The following is a 17476-nucleotide window of genomic DNA, read 5'->3' as shown; positions in this document are numbered from 1 at the left end:
AGGTGTCGTCGCCATTTTGTCGGAAAACTTACACCAACAGAATATGACAAATGTCAATAGGTATATGAGAGCGCAATAAAATAGTCAATAATCGCGAATAAGTTAAAAATAGTGAAAAGCTGAAAAGGGCGCCAGCAGTCCATTTGAGTCCGTCAGGAGGGGGGGGGGGGGATCCGCCCCCTGACTGTATATATGGACGCTCCGCCACTAAGTAAGGGGATGTTGGAGAACTGGCTGAAATGAGGCAAGTCATTGGCCTAAGACGAAGTTGTGTTACGCTTAGCGGTACTCACACCCACTGTTTCCACTTTTCACGGGACGTGAAGACGCGGTTGGGGTGACAATGTCGTCTATAGCCAGGGGACGGGCCGAGGGACCAGGATCCCCCAGCAATTACTACTTAAATTATTACACCTATATAGTAACGTGTGCATCGGACAGATCGACAAGTATGCATTGAAAAATGGGCAGATGCACGTTTCGGAGCCTTGGTAAATATTGGGGGGGGGGGGGCTTATCATGCATTTGCCCCTCAACTTTTTTATTGGGGGGCTGAGCCCCCCAAGCCCCCCCCCGGTTCCGCCGCCACTGAGTTCAGACCATTAATAAATTGAAGGCAAGTGAAACATGAATTTTATTTTGAAGCGGCAAACCACTAAATTATCTCAATCCTCTTTGATGCCCAAGCCAATCCTCTGTACACTCCGTGCCAAAAATTCAAGTATTCGGAAGTTGTTGAAAAGGGTACTTTTATTTTCAATTGATTCTTAACATTTTCAGCAGCAGGTACCTTTTATCTCCTCTTTTCTTATATAATTCTCCAACGATAGGGTACTTTCTAAATAATGAAAAGGCACTTTTTCATAAATGAAAAAGTACCTATTATTACAAAAAGGGGCACTCTTATTTATTAAAAGAGGCACTTGAGGTTTTCACAAAAATCTCGGGGAAAGGGAGATGGGCGCACGCGTTCCTTCTGTGCCCCGGCTCCACTGCCCTTTTTTTCATTCTTATCATGTAGTTGAGCTCCTTGTCAGCTTGTAGAATGAAGTCAGTGATTACTAACGACAGATTACCTGTAACCAATAGACTACAATATTCATTAATAAATGCGGTTTATTCGTTCTAGACTGCTTCGTTTGATAACAATATAAAACATCATCATCAATTTCATCCCATATCATGCATATTCAACAACTCCATGACACATCAAAAGCCCCGCCATTCCTGCGATCCATTTTTGGTCAAGAGTCACATTCCAGCAATCTCTCCCATGGAGGATGGAGATGCCTCGGTAGTGACGTAGGTATACCGTTGGCAGCTCCCAAATTAACTTCATGGCTGACGAACAATTCACAATTATGAAATCCCGCTTGCCAAGTGATCCCGTGTAGTAGTACGTACAATGGGTATAGAGGTATCATGGTAACGAAATATACAATACAGATTCCTCAGTTACGAGTCAAACTCACACACAAATGCTTAAGGGGTGATTAACTACTTTTTATACATCATTTTTGTGGCTTTGGAATCGGGGGTAGTTAACCAATTCGATGCTGTATAGCTAGGTTTGTTCTCTCAGTCAAGACGTAGCTGACGACCTCTGCAGTGTATAAGAAACAAGAATTCGTTGCACGATGTAAGTATCCCTATACTTTTAATTTGCTTAAAGGTTAACTTCGTCTTTGCTGTATCAAGGTAATGAACGATATGTTTTGATTTACAAGGTTTCAATTATCACGAAGATGTAAACCATGCATATCTGTGGGGTTTATGTGACGTCAGAGGCAGTCGTGACCTTTTCGAGAAGTAACCTTTCCCGGACAGATGTTCTAAATAAATCCATTCACACTATTCATAAGAGAAAAAAGGCGTGGAAAACTTTAGCTATATCTCTGGTAGCCTGGTTTCATTGAAAAAACTTCACATCATTCATTTCCAGAGGTTTCTGTTATTTTGTTTTCTTGTAACCGCCTTGAAGATGTATTTACACGGTAAGAGTTGTCTTTTCATGCATTGCCTACATTCAGTTGGTATAGCCTAAGCGCATAGGACATATTCTGAGTTCTCGGTGGGTCATATATACTACCAATTTACTTTTGTATTTTCGAAAAACAGCTGTTTGTTTTCTTTTACTTGAGTGATAATCTCAAACGTGGCCATCAGATCCGTTTTTTACAATGGTAAGATGTATTTTTGTATGTTTACTTATCTGCTTGGAATGCGGCCTTAGGTGATAGAATAACATGACGTAAACATGCTAAGACCTTTAGTCACTGTACATTGCAAAGTGGAATGAAGCAAATCCCTTGATCATAACATAAAAAAACTTCAATGTTCCGAGAAAAAAAAATATTTGCTGTTTTGTACTACTTTGTGTTATTAGCATGAATGAATTCATACACTTAGTAATGTGGGATTTAAGGGCCATACAAGTTGTGTACCGAAGCAAAATGAAGCCAAACACACAAAAAATATATTACGCAAATTATGTATCTTGAAATGTTTCATATAGAATGATTATTTATAGGTATTTAATGGATTATGAGGGTTTTGCAATTATGATATCGCATATTCCTATTTGTATTTATTTATCTCATGTTTTAACTTTAAATTTAATATTCAGAAACTTGGTATAAGTAGCTGCTTCTGGCGTCTATAAGTAGACAGTGTAAAATCTATAGATTTCTTTCCTGTAATCAATCAGAGATGATAATTATTTGGCAGTTAGCTCTTTTAAAACGAAAACAATTACAGACATTTAGTTGCAGCTTATATGTTTTATGAGTCAAAGGAATAATAAAATGCTGTTTGAAAACATCATTTTTTTCGAAGTGGTGTCTTAAACCGTGCACAACGATGGTGACACATAATTCTAGATCATATTTTAGCCAGTTTAGTCCGCATGCCCACCCCCCACCCCTTCCTTCTCTAACGCCCCTGACAGACTCGAGGCCAGAAATTCTAAATTAGGGGCCCAACAAGTTGATTAAGGACATCATCAAGTAAATATTTGGAAACATGGTGGTGTTACATATAGCGGCACAGCATTCTACATTATGAGAGTCTGGCCTCTTGGTCGGAATTCCTCACAATTATATGAAAATAAGATTGTTATTGCTAAGTTGACGGATAGAGTTGAACCTTAAATGATTTTCTTTGGCTAATATGTTTTTTTTCTTTATTACTAGTTTGTTTCTTTTGTTAGTTAAATTATACTAAACTGTTTAATTACTTCCGATGAATGCATGTTTTAATGCACCTGAATGAAATTGCAGTATTTGTTTTTATAGTCACATTCAGTTTTTGAAAAGGAATTGATAATGTCAAACAATTTATAAATTTAAAAGGAACACAGTCAGCATGCTGATAATGCACGTGTTTTACATACCATATATCTTTGTCCATTCACTTTTGGGTGTAAAGTGATAGGTTAAACTAGGAAATAAACTTGAATAAAATTTGAAAATTCAATATTTATATATATCATTGCTCCAAATAAGATTTTGATTTTGAGAACTGTTACAGGCAAAATAAAAGGCTTCCTTTAAAAGGGAGTAGTAGTTCAACGTCCCTATGTTGAATGTTACGTTAAATGTTATTTTAAATGTTAATGACACATACGCGACACTCCTGCGATTCACAAGAATTCGACATTGCGTCGTTATAGGAAACATCATTGATGAATTTGTATTTGTAACTAAAGTTTAAAGGTGGGTCAAGATGGTTGTTATGAATATTACGCGCGATTTCTTTGACGTCATCAAATATTTCATATGCATCGGAGGCCTTCGCAATGGATATCAACAAACTATTGCAACATCTCACCATATAAACTCTGACTCATTGTACTTTCTTGAAGGGTTGCAAATTGAAGAAATTTTAGTCTAGAGACATTGCAGTCTGTGGTTAGTCTGCGATTTATTTTCTCGAGCCACTCAATTTTAAGATAGCGATATTTATTTTCTCATTTCTCACAGAAATCCTTCTGAAATTAAATCTCATTACAACTAATGGGATATCAAAGTTTGAGAATTAAAAACATTAATTCAGAACTTGCTACACGATACAATTTTCGATCCAATTCCAAATTTCATAGCTTTAAGCTGTTGTTGAGATATATGCAGTGTATTTTATTCATGTTTTTGGAAAGAAATTATTGCGCAATAATATGTAAGTACAGCCAAAACTTCTTTTAGTTTTCTTGAAAATTGAAATGATTACATTAAGAATATATATGGAAAGTAATACAAAGTGACTTTTCCTAAATTAAACAGTAAAATAGTAAACTGTATAACAGGGGTGCTAACTGTATCTGTAGAAAAAAATAATAAATAAGACAGTTCTGTATGTTTCCATATTTGACATCCCAAATTTTTGCGCAATTGACTTTCTCCAAAATATAAGAATGAGTTCACATACAGTAAATTTTATTATGTTTACTTCGGAACAAACTAGCCTTTAGTTAATTCCTTCATTATAATGAATAGATGTTAATGTTGATCGAAATTAAGAGAGTTTCAGGTTTATTATCAAGTACAATGTTTTTACTTACGTTATTTCATTTCACAACATGAAGCCTCTATAGATTGCCCAATGTTTGGCATCGTAACATTCCGAGAGTGTTTGCTCGCGGAGATAAATTGTAGACGAAATTCTTTTGATTCGTGACGAAGAGTTAAAGCTATATACCCGTGTCTCTAACGACAACATTAGCCACTTAGCTGCTTCTGATTTGACATATGTTACTATTAAAGTGACCGTGTGTGCATCTGAAGTGGTAAACACACAAGTTTAGTACTTACACAAGTTTCTTTTACAGTGCTTTTGTACGCAAGCCCTATACCCCGAGATTTTTTCAGTCACTTTAGTTTACGTTTTATATCCAGCTTTTTTAAATGTTTCTGTTCATACACTAATTACTCCAAAGGACAAGAGTTTAATTAATAATTGTATTCTAAATACTCTCTATTACAATGATCATATAAAATAGCGGCATATTCACGTAAAGTTTGGGCGCAATTGTAATTGAGCTACGAGATATATTTTTTTTATCATGAACTGTATGCCAAAAGCCTTGTGTAATTGCGTTACTAGCCTATTGCGTAATTGATTTTTTAAGCAGATATAGACCTACTCAACCTAAAATAATGAATGCCTAAACAAGTACCACTTATCGTTTGTATTTGTCCACCAAAATACACAGATATATGCATTCGTGAATCTGTAATTATGTTCAAGGCAATTTCTGACATCCATGAATAAACATTTTATAACATTCATACACGTAGGTTACAAATTCATATTACCTTAAGTACAGAGCTTTGTTTCATCATATTTTTCCAGGGTACCAAGTATACTGCATGAAGTGGACACGTTTCCTTCAAAAATGGTTAATTATATTATATACAATTGTGATTTACCAAGTTTAGGTTTACAGAAGAAAAAAACTATAAAAACTATTAAAATAACCTATATTTATATGATCTTTTTCTTTAGCATTTAAGACTTATTTCGTTTCATAGTTGGATAGTTAACTTTGTGAACCTTTTCACTACAAAATAGAAAACGTCATTGTGTATTTAATCAGATATAATTGTAGGCTGTATACAATGAAGGTAACTTTTCCCTGATAGGCCTAAACCGAAATATTCGGTACACTAGAACTTATTTTATTGCAGACATCTGTTTAATACCTTTAGTTTATGTTGGAGAGAGTGGTATAGTTGCAACTCCAGAAAACATTACGACTTCTCTTACAAATGTATTACGTACAATTTTACTTTTGCGTATAACCATTGTTTGTGCTTAAGCATATATATATATATATATATATATATATATATATATATATATATATATATATATATATATATATATATATATATATATATATATATATATATATATATATATATATATATATATATATATATATATATATATATATATATATATATATATATATATATATATATATATATATATATATAAACCATTACTATAGCTAAACGTATACCAAACATACTCTCATCATCAGCTATACACATGCAACACTGTAAAATACGATAACCGATCCCTGCTGCACGCAAATTGCCCTCCTCGTATCAAATGTCGTACCACTCACTGGTAAAATAGTCTGTCACTCAAGAATTAATTTTCGTCGTATTACTTTAATAAATATCAAAACAACACCACAGGAAAGACACGATTCACGTCACACATAGCGAGGCTAAGTTATAATTAGCTCGATATCCGTGGTGCTAACTGGCTTAAAGTGAAATGTTTTAAATTCTTTAGCTTCTTGGAGTTTCAACATTGGTCGGACAAAGTATAGCAGCTATCGTTTATGCTGGATTGTCCGGATTGAATACCCTCATTAAAACATATTGCATGTGACATTCTATGCTGGCGGTTCTCAAATTGAAAGTGAAATAAGCACGTAATTGTGGCTGATTTTTGTTCGAAGATGGCGTCGTTATGTTTGGTATCAACCGATCTTCATACCTTGTAAAGTTGAAAAAGAGAATGAATTTGGTTGTTTCTATAATTTTGAAACTGTAACAACTAGGAATCGATAAGTATTTCTGCTAATGCACCAAGAATACATGGCATAGAAATCACATATACACATTTCGCAAAATAAGATGTTGCTATAGGCCTACTGATCCTGTGGTAACTGGTTCGAATCACGTTCTTGCCCAAACTTTCCTTGCAGTTTTATTAAAGATAAAATAAATTGCTATGACTTGTTACATCAATGGTAAGCCATGCACATCCACAGTTTTAAATGAACGCCCCACTGTCTGACTAACATTTGGAATTATCAGATTAATTTAATAATATTAAAATAATCATAATTATTAAAATGGTGATGTTAGTGCCGATCACTATACAGGTATACTGCCAGTGAAGAAATAAATCATTAACTGGTTTTGGAGTATTTTCAAGTGTAGCTTACACGTGTAACATGTGCAGCAAAAGACCCAAGCGCTTCTGCATATCTGGATATGACATGATTGATAACACTGGTATTCATGTAGAGAGGAAAGTATCACATTGAGTTCAAACGTACACTGCAGCAATGAAGACAATGTTAGCTGTATAATGATAATTCTCGCGGCATTTCATCGCTACTATACCTGTCAGTAGTCTTAGTGCCAGTATACCATCAATATTACGACATTTTAATTTTCCTTCTTGTGTATTTTTTAGGAGCAAGGAGGGCGAGGGGGGGGGGGGGGGTATGTTGTATGACACTTAGAATATTACCCAAGATTGAGATACACCAGTCGAACAGTTCGAATGATCTATATCAAGTGTAGTCGTGTATTTAAATCTTTATTTTGATAATATAGCCAAATGCAAAAAACATTAAATCAAGAATACTAATTAATAGGGGTTGTACATTTCTGAGTTCCATTAATTCTCCTTCTGTGGTTTTCTTAATTAAATTTTGTTTGGATGCATCATATGGTATTTGTGTGTGTATGTGTGTGTGTGTATGTTGTTTTTTTCTTGGGTTACCCACTTCAAACCTCACGATACAACCCCATTGTTGGCCCCTGATTATCAGTTTCTTATTCTTCTCTCAAGCTGGTACCGGATATGACTCACGGATTACATTAAATCCTTTGTTGGGTTGTGTCATTCATCAAAGTGATAATAATTATTCTGATGGCATATAATAATGTATGTTTTGGTTTATAGTAACAGTGTGACAGAATATATCTCTCGTCGCGACAAGGAATTATATTTGGTAAGCCAGTTGGGACAATTACCGTATACCTCTCTAAACTGTCCACCCATATCATGCTTCAGAGCACTCGTATTGACAATTCCTAACCTTTATGTGATAGAAACATGATATTATTCATAATGCTCATACTGTCAGCACGAGTTCTTTGAAGCGGGACATGAACGTACAGTATAGAAACAAAATGCCCCAACTGGGTGCTTTGGTCCACATTCTCAAAGTTATTTTATTTTATTTATTTCAACTATATATCAAGAAGTGACTTGAACATTGAAGTTAATTTAATTTGCCTTATTTTGATCTTCATATCCTCCAATTTATTACAATATAGTTATAAGTGAGAATAATGTGTACGTACACGGGGAAACGAATTACAATGTTTTGAAAGAGAGCTTATGCCTCGATGTATGCTACACAAAAAGAAACGAAAATCCCCAAAACTTATTATTTTAGCTGATAAATACATTAAAATGGATCATCTCGACGAACGTACATTACACCAAGATAAAAGATGTTAAGGAAATGCGAAACAGATTACCAATCCTTGCTATCATTGTATTCATTCATATACTATAATTAATATATTATAACTCAATGGACAGCATCGTACTTTTGCCCTGTTTAACGACGTACCGTACTGCTAATGAAAGGACACTGAACTGTTATGCCTTTATGCAACAATAGTCAACAGGATGAACTAGTTTAAGAATTCAGCATTAAAATGAGTCACTGAGAGGGTCGAATACCATTTGTTTTAGTTATCTAGATGACATGTTGTAGAGCCTTCAGAGAGCTGTCATATTTGGGACGCCATCTATCTATAGTTAAACAGTCACAAATTGATCAGCTCGTCTGAATACCAGACATGATGAAGACCATCAATGAGGACTATTGAAGGTTTTAAAACCTTCCCCGCTTTGCTTCCTTTGTCAACATTACCCCCTTCACAAAAAGTAGTAACAATTAGACCTAATTAAAGGCCTAATTTATAAATAATCTTAACTACCTCAGAATGCACTTTTTAAACGGGTAAAATTTAAATTGACCACAGGACCGTCCCTCCTGAAAATCCTGGATCCGGCCTTGTATATGGTATCTGATGTATGATCCTTAGCTATGTACCACTCTCAGTCTGTTCATGGCTCAACTTTGTATCACTTCGCTTGTCTACTATCACTTACAGCCTTGTGATACTATTTGATAATGAACCACTCTTGATAATATAAACACATACATGCCCCTTTAGCATTCCTTCTCATATACCGACACCGCCCTTCTCGTGTCTATGCTCATGTTTTCATCGTAACAATCTAACTATCCGTTATTATATTCTATTGCGCGACTTCTCACCCATAGCAACGCACTTGCGCAGAATGAAAACCCATAATATGTAGAGTGTTGGAATGTACCACAAATAAACCTGCATAGTTTCCTATCTACGTTACAACCTGATAAAAAATAGCCGTCTCTAAATAGAGAATGATTATTATCATGTTTATTTGCAGGAGTGATATAATAGATGTCAATACGGGACCAGTAATCCTTCGGTCTGCCTTTCTTTTATATTTATATTGGCAATTTTGAAAACGGCACCACGTCATTCATATAAATATTTAGTCGTATTTTCAATGTCTGGTCTCTGGCGTGCAGCAGTGATCAGAAATACCTCTTACTGTAATTGAAATGAACAGTCAGTACACGTGCTTATTCATAAGTTGCCTTCACAGATTAAAATCCATTTCAGGTTGATTGGTTTGTTGGTGTTTATATTTCCACTGGTTCGACCAGCTATCATACATCCATGGTTACGTTTATAAAGGGGCATATCTACAATGCTTGAGGTATTTATGTCTACCTGCAATGGAATAAAAAATATCATTGCGGGCAATCACTAATAATTAATTAATCAATGCATTATATGTCGTCATCACACTAGTATACCAAAGACAAGAGATAGCGGCGAAGATGAATAAGTAAGCACTTAAAGCTGACCTCTAGCCAGACGCATCGAGCGGGGACCATTATGAAAACTTTATGTCATGAAAATAAAAAGACCTTATCCTTTATTCAATATTTTTCCCAGGGTTTTCCATATTTCCTCAGGCATCCTTTTCGAATGTGCCTATAAACACATTCTGCCCACCCCTTACCCTTAGCCCCTCTCATCAGCCCTGCATATGCTCGTAATGTTTTAAACGAAACACCTACGTTCGTTCATTCAAAAGTAATCTAACAGTTACTTTATTTCAATTCTTCCATTAGACCGATCCAGACAAATCAGCTTCCGGAACCAGATCACCGGCTCCGATGAGACGTAACGCCAAGTCGGTCATGGATGGATCTGCAGCAGCAGCACTCCTTGACAGTGACTACTCCGTACCTAGCTACAGACCACGTGACAGACGGAGCATGATCGTTAGCTCTCCATCTGCTTCTTTTTCATTTTCCACAAATTACTCCAGCATGAGTTCCAGAGATAGAGAGGCTAGGGAAGGCTCATCTTCCGCCTCATCCGCAAGTGCGTCGTTGGCATCTGTTTTGGCAAGCCTTGAAAAGTTTAGCGAAGGATTGGACGACAAACGAGGTTCTGGATCATCACAAGGAAAGTTAGTATCAGCCAATAGTGTAGATTCTGACAGCAAAGTTGCCGATAAAGCTGATGAAATGGGTTGCTTCCCAGACAAATACAAGTTTGTAGACGAAAAACATAAATCAATTGTATTAAAAGAGATGCTTAAAATGTGGGAAGACGACCTTTTAACTGATGTTATCTTGGAAGTTGAAGACCAAGAATTCAAGTGCCATCGTTTGACATTAGCTGCATGCAGTCCATATTTTCACGCCATGTTTTCAAGTGGACTCGTTGAGAGTCATCAGGACAGAATTTCGATCGGTGGAATCGATGCAGCATCGATGAAACTTATATTAGAGTACGCGTATTCTGCTGAAATTGAAATCAACGAGGACAACGTACAGGGACTGATGCTAGCGGTTAACATGTTTCAAATTAACAACCTTCGGGACGCATGTGCACGATTCCTGGAACATCATGTGACCGTTGGTAATTGCATCGGTATATATTTCTTTGCTGCGGCTCATGACTGTAATAATCTCCAGGAACAATCCAAGAAGCTGGTTTGTGATCGATTCAACCAGGTATTCAAGGAGGAGGAGTTCTTAAGTCTCTCCAAAGATAAGGTTATCGACCTTCTCTCTCAGGATGACCTGAATGTCGACAGAGAGGAAACCGTCTACGAAGCTGCCTTAACATGGATAAGAGGTGATATCGATAATAGAAAGTACGATCTCGTTGATGTTTTGCGTAATGTCCGGTTTGCTTTAACGAGTCCATACTTTATCCATGACGTGGTTGAGCGTGATCGCATCGTGTCTAGCAACAGCTCATGTCAGCAGATGATTGATCGCGCTCTCCAATACCATGTACTGAGGGAAAGAAGGCAAGACCTCGACCTGAGTAATATCAACACAGTCACCCGTAAAGGGATGCCCTTTAGTGATATGTTTGTGTTTTTAGCCAATCATACTGAGGCTATCGCAGCATCACTGAACAGTGATACCTATCGTGTCAAGGCACTACCGGACATGATGGAGTTTGCAGCATGCGCAGTTACCGGAGAAAATAATATATATGTGGCTGGCCGAAAACCTCCCGAGTACGGCAGCAGTCGACGTACGTACACATCTTATCGACGAGGCGGGATCTTTCTCTACGATCACTTTGAAAGAAAATGGCTGCCAAGGTCGTCGATGAATGTGCAACGATCGCTGTTTAGCATGACATCTATGGATGGTACCGTGTATGCCACAGGAGGTTGCAATGCTGAGGGTGCTCTGGATAGTGCGGAGTGTTACGACCCAGCTACCAATTCGTGGAGGTTTATAGCACCTTTACCCAAGCCTATCAAGCAACACTGTTCGGCAGCAGTACTTGGTCGATTGTACTGTATCGGTGGTGAAACGAACGACCAGACGTTAGACACAGTCCACTGTTACAATCCACGTATAGATTCGTGGGAGACCGTAGCTAGCATGATTTTACCGAGATCGTGTGCTGGCGTCGGGGTACTCAACCGTGAAATATACGTCATTGGTGGCAATGTGGCTAAGGACGACAAGGATCCAGAAAACATGTTGAAATCTGTCGAGATTTACAACCCAGACGAAAACGAATGGCGGTTTGGACCAGAGCTCCCGGAAGGACGTATGAGCTATCAGGTCGTTTCGAATAATGGGACATTGTATGTCTTCGGTGGCGAGAATGGCCTTGAAACTACGACCGCGGATGCCAGTAAGACAGGCAAGGCTCACAAACTTGACTTGAAGAAGAATGTGTGGGTAGAGGATTCGAGAGAATGGCCGAATCTCAGCCATCCTTTCTACTGCATAGTCGCAAGGATGTCAAAGAAAGATTCCTGACTTGAATGATGAAGCTCTCTTCATCCTGGTTAATAATGAATTGTCTTCACAACTGTGACCAAAACACAAAGCGATGACACAACGAACACCGACGATTACTCTCGACATTGTAAAAATCGTCACATTACAGCAACATCAAATGAGATGAAATGAGCTTCAAGGAGTTTGCCAATAGTTAAAAGCCTCTATCACATTTTGGTTCGTTCGAGCAAATCAGCAAATGTACCATAAAGTATGAACGATTTGAACGTATATTCATCTAATAAAATGATCAAAAAATATTACAAAATATTAAAATGTGTTAGCGAGAATGTAGGATGGCAATATTACATAGTTCTTATTCATCGGCTTATAAGTATCTTATTTATATATTCTGAGAATGAAATAATAACGAATGAGCATAATGGAGTAATAGAGATTAGTTTGTTTCTATATGAAACAGTGCATTAAGTGCTTCACTGCTGCTTGTGTGTAAGAGTTGGATAGGTAAAGTGGATAGGGAGACGTTTGGCTCACGAATGGGGACAATTTGGCAGATGTTACAGGTCAGTGTATGCTCACAGATGAATATAATGCATATGGAATGAGGGAAATGGCTGTGTAGCCATTTGGGTGGGTAACTTATCGTGCATCTTTGGTATATTCATTGCATATTGGAAATTGACGTTACCAAAAATGCGATGAAGGAAGTATTCTTAATACTTCATGAGAAAGTGTAGTATAGTGAAAAATTACAGTACCCGTAATAGAGATACTTTACGAAATTATCGATGGAAAGCAACCTTAGACTGCCTATTTCCTCATACACAAAGTGAGTGGAGAGAGGAGTTGGAGGGGCGAGGGGTGGGTTGGAGTGGAGAAGTCACTATAGTATTGCAGTTCTATTTAATGATAAACGCTCATTGTTCTACATGTCTGGAATTATGTTGCATGGGAAAACTCGGGACACTTAGGAATAGGTAAGGTGCAACCAAGTTTTCAAATGCATATTTAAATATCTTACATTCAAAAGTGATCGATTTTTTTATGCACGAACTTAAAATTGCACAAAGCAGCAGATGCGTAGAAATGTATTAGCTTTTCTGTTTCCCAAATATAAATTACGTTTCGATAGAGCGTGTCTCTGCGTATTGATTGTACGAACCTTATTTTGGTAGATTTTCATTAGGTCATTTTCATTTTCAATATAGGCCTTAAAACATAGGCGTTAAACACGTTATTTAAAAGTATAGTGTATAAATATACTAGATGCTGTAAATTTAAATATTTGAGAAATTTTATTCCAGCTTTTTGTTGAAAAAAAAAATATGTTACAGACTGAATCATTTTAAGATTGTTCTCTTATGTCATCAGTTGTTGGTTAATACGTGTACACTTACCTTTTTTGTAAACGCACAAGAAACGGGCTCAATCAATCTGCCACGTGAAATATCAAAAACGTTAAAGAAGACACAAAACGAACCCTTGATCTTTATATAACAGATAGGCATATCTTTGTGAAAAATAACCACCCCAAACTGCTAAGAAATATCGTGTTCCTTTTGCATGGGAGATATCCTAGTTTAAAAGTTATGTAAATGAGGGATGTCATTTTGTAATTCATAAAAGCTCTTCGACGCAGGGCCGTAGCTAGGGAGGGGGGGGGGGGGGTGACACCCCTATTCACTCATGCAGTGGGCAAACTTTTGCAACAGTCGGCAAAATGAATCAAAGAGCAACAAGAGGGAAGGAGAGAAAGAAGAAAGGTAAAAGGAAGTGAGAAAGAAGAGAGAAGAGAAGGGAGAAAGGAGAGGTAGTGACGCACTATGCTGGGCGCGAATTGTTTTCCCAAACAGGTTTGCAATTACGGAGTTTTCAGCCAATCACATTACTTGTGACGTCAACATCAATAATGACCATCGCTTGGAAGTTGGAAGACAAACACTGAATCAGAAGAATGATAAGGTCCATGAGTCTTAAAATGTCAAAACATGAATGATTTCATTGGCGTCACGGAAACATGATCCTTTAGCTGAACAGACTATTTTTTTGTTGTCGATTGACCTGTTACACTTATTGTGGAAGTCTATTTACGGGGCTTCCTCCCAAACGCCCTAACTTTACTTATAATGCTTGGATCACATTTTGACCTTACTTATGATACATACGCTACATTACATTGGGTTCTTGTATGAAAAAATACAGCAAAATAAATAATTATTAAGGGGATGCTAGTGGCGGCCAGCTATAGAGGAAAGGTAGAAATCTTCCCTATATTTGTAAATCATTGTGGTGGTTTAATTCAATTGAAATGGTCTACTAAAAAATAATAATTTAAACAAACAATAGGAAAATCAACAACTCAACATGTATTCAGTTCAGCACCATTTTGCATCTAAACCACCTTACATAATAATATTTTCCATCCCTCCCATTAAGACCTCTCCCCCAGAAAGCATAAAGGTCGAAGTTTGCCCCATTTTAGCACAACATTACCGTAACCCTTAGCATTTCTGTGGGCATGGACTCCAACTAGGGGACCTTCGGCAAGGCTTTAGGGGATCAAACCCACTGGACCCAACCCCGTTGGACTCGCGCTTTGTTTATCAACACTTCCTTTGGTATGTTCTGTTTTTAGTCGATAAAACATGGAACCTCCCCCCCCCCCGTGTATAATGCTCTGAAGAAGCCCCTGCCTCGAGGTACAACTCGTCCGCACATGACACACAACATGCAAAAAGATTGTTTCCTTTGCTGCACTATGGAGACTAGATCTGTTTGTCACCATATATCACTCGGTATCCACCTTTAACTTCAACCACTATATGCAGGGGCGTATCCAGGATTTTCTAACCCGGGGCGCGAATTACTGTCTAAGCGGAGCGCCAGCATCGGTTGGCGCGCAGCGTACAGGAAAATTTCTTGTTTTGATACCACCCAGATCACCGGAAATGGCACTTCTCAGGCTTGAAAATGACCAACCAGATGTACACTTTTTGCCTGAGAACCAAGTATTTCCCAATAGTTTTTTCCATCCATAACCTTTTTGAAGATTGTCATCATTCACAAATCATGTTCGAACTCATCGCATGTCCTGTGGATCATTGCTTTTGTAGGTGATTCTACGTCGCGGCCCACAATATCCGTCAACCCCACTTTTCAATGTTTTAAGCCCATTATTCGTTCAGAATTTAAAAATTCACATTTATCGTGAATAAACTCACTTCAAAACATACCCATAATGTTGTACAAAATTTCATCAATGGACAACCAATATAGAAAAACCTCCTTCAACCCCCTACAGACCGGTCAAAGTTGCACGAGTAGAGGGAAGTGTGATGAAGAATGTTGGTCAGAAATTTGCGAAAATACAGACACAGTTAATTTATTGGTGTAGAAATATTAAAACCTCTTATAACGACTATTATAAAACTTCGTTGAAGGAAATAAAAAAAACCCATATATTTCCGAAAGCGAACACTATACACATAGGCGTACAAGGCGGGGGTGGGGGTGCAGCCCCTAATTCGCCATTACTAATGTAAAAGAGAGTTTTGACATAATTGGACTTTCATGCTTTTCTCCATCTACATATAGACATTTCGTTGTTTACATTAGCACCCCGCGGTATACTGCGCAACTTTCACGAACCGTATGGTACACGATGGCATGCGATGTAATAACTGATGCTTGCTTATATGATATTGACATTAACATGTTGAACGCGCGCTCCGCGCGCAAAAAAAGGTTTGGTTATTTTTTTCGGGCAAGTCAGACAGTTTTGAGGCTTTTCATCCTGGAACGCCATTTTCATGCTCACTGATATGATGTCATATCTGCTGTTTGCTTTACAAATTCGAACAGGCGCGTAGCGAGGAACGAAGCCTGTAGGCAAAGTATCTAAGCGTAGCGCCACCATAAGTTGGCGCGAAGCGTACAAGAAAATTTTGGCCGAAAATGCCTCCCAGATCGCTGGAAATGACACTTCCCAGGCTTTGTAAGTTGCATCTAAGCACTTTTTTTTTTGAAATTACTAGCGCTATCATAAAAAAACATGCTGAAGGGGGGAGGGGGGCGGTCGCCCCCTTCCCGAAATGCGTCATGTTCCTCGACGACACGGTCGAGTTCGAGACCAGCCACAAATGGTTTCATAGCACAATTCTACAATTTTTTTAAGGCGTATACACACACACGCGTTATAATAGACCATATATATTATATATATATCATGAGTGAGAGAGGTAAAATTGGAAACGTAAAAAATGGAGTTGTCGGTGTAAAGGGGTAGGGTGAGGTACACGCCCCTTCCGATATCCTGATCCGTCACTGGCTACCCTGTGTATATAATGGGGATCAGCGCTGTAATGATGTCACTGTTCCTCTTTCTCTTCCCGGTGTCTCGGCGTTTTTCTTTTACTCCCTCCTTTTCTCCCTTTTCTCTCTTTCTTCTTTTTCTTTCCCCTTCCGTCCTCTCCTCCTCCTCTTTTTCCCCCTCTTTTTTCCTTTTTTCTTCTCTTTTTCTCTCCTCTTTTCCTTACCCGGGGGGCGCGCGCCCCAACGCCCTCCCTGGACATGCGCCTGATATGCAGGATACTTTCAAGTCATGATAACAAATGTTTATATATGTACATTTTTATTTAAAGGATTTTTTTAGTAAAAACTGTGATCCAGTCCTTCAGGTCATATCATTTTTTGTCTTTCTATCGCCCTTCTAAGCCTTGCCCTGTGATGAATTTTAGTTTCTGTGATGAGTCTTACCAGAAAATTCGTAAAATTCGACTTACGTCGAGATGTGACGTCAGTGCGGCACATTAGTCAGAATCGATCAGTTCTCACTCTAAGCTTGGCCTTAAGACAATACACAGGAAATTGAACAGACTTTGCGTACGGATGTGACTACAAAAGATCTCTCTAAGCTTGGCCTTGATACAATACACAGGAATGTGTACAGACTTTGCGTATGGCTGTGATTAAAAAAATCTCTGACATAAAAAATATGGGAACAACATACTATGAAGAAAACCTAGTCAGAGAATTCTGGAACGTTTTAACTCTCCGAAAGATCCCCAGACTAGGACTATGGCGATAAAAATTATGGCGTTTTTTTTCATATTCCCAATAGACCGCCACTAAAGAATTCCTTTCAGGAGAGAACTACCAACGATTTTAATCTCCATTTGCCCATTCTACTGGAAAGTGCATTGTATAATTATCCGTTCATCAATTTGAGTTCTTTCTTATCAAGACAGGATTAACCACCTTAATCAAGAAAATCAAATCTTTATTCGGATTACGTCAGCCTGG

The 17476-nt window shown here is 37.8% G+C and overlaps 1 protein-coding gene across 3 annotated transcripts; it reads left to right on the top strand.

Annotated features, from left to right (window-relative positions):
• Positions 1 to 1383: 1383 nt before the first annotated feature.
• On the top strand, positions 1384 to 13524 carry LOC139966424 (kelch-like protein 41). Of its 3 annotated transcripts, none has more exons than XM_071969398.1 (2): positions 1384 to 1639; positions 10019 to 13524. In XM_071969398.1, the coding sequence occupies exon 2, from the start codon at positions 10064 to 10066 to the stop codon at positions 12191 to 12193; it is 2130 nt and encodes a 709-aa protein (XP_071825499.1). In that variant the 5' UTR covers positions 1384 to 1639; positions 10019 to 10063; the 3' UTR covers positions 12194 to 13524. The 3 variants fall into 3 exon arrangements, with proteins under 3 accessions (XP_071825499.1, XP_071825500.1, XP_071825498.1); XM_071969399.1 differs by lacking the exon at positions 1384 to 1639 and adding an exon at positions 1793 to 1994; XM_071969397.1 differs by lacking the exon at positions 1384 to 1639 and adding an exon at positions 2022 to 2183.
• The last annotated feature ends 3952 nt before the right edge of the window (positions 13525 to 17476 follow it).

Source organism: Apostichopus japonicus, chromosome 4, assembly GCF_037975245.1.
Source record: "Apostichopus japonicus isolate 1M-3 chromosome 4, ASM3797524v1, whole genome shotgun sequence".
NCBI lineage: Eukaryota > Metazoa > Echinodermata > Holothuroidea > Aspidochirotida > Stichopodidae > Apostichopus > Apostichopus japonicus.
This window is presented reverse-complemented; position numbering and strand designations above follow the sequence as displayed.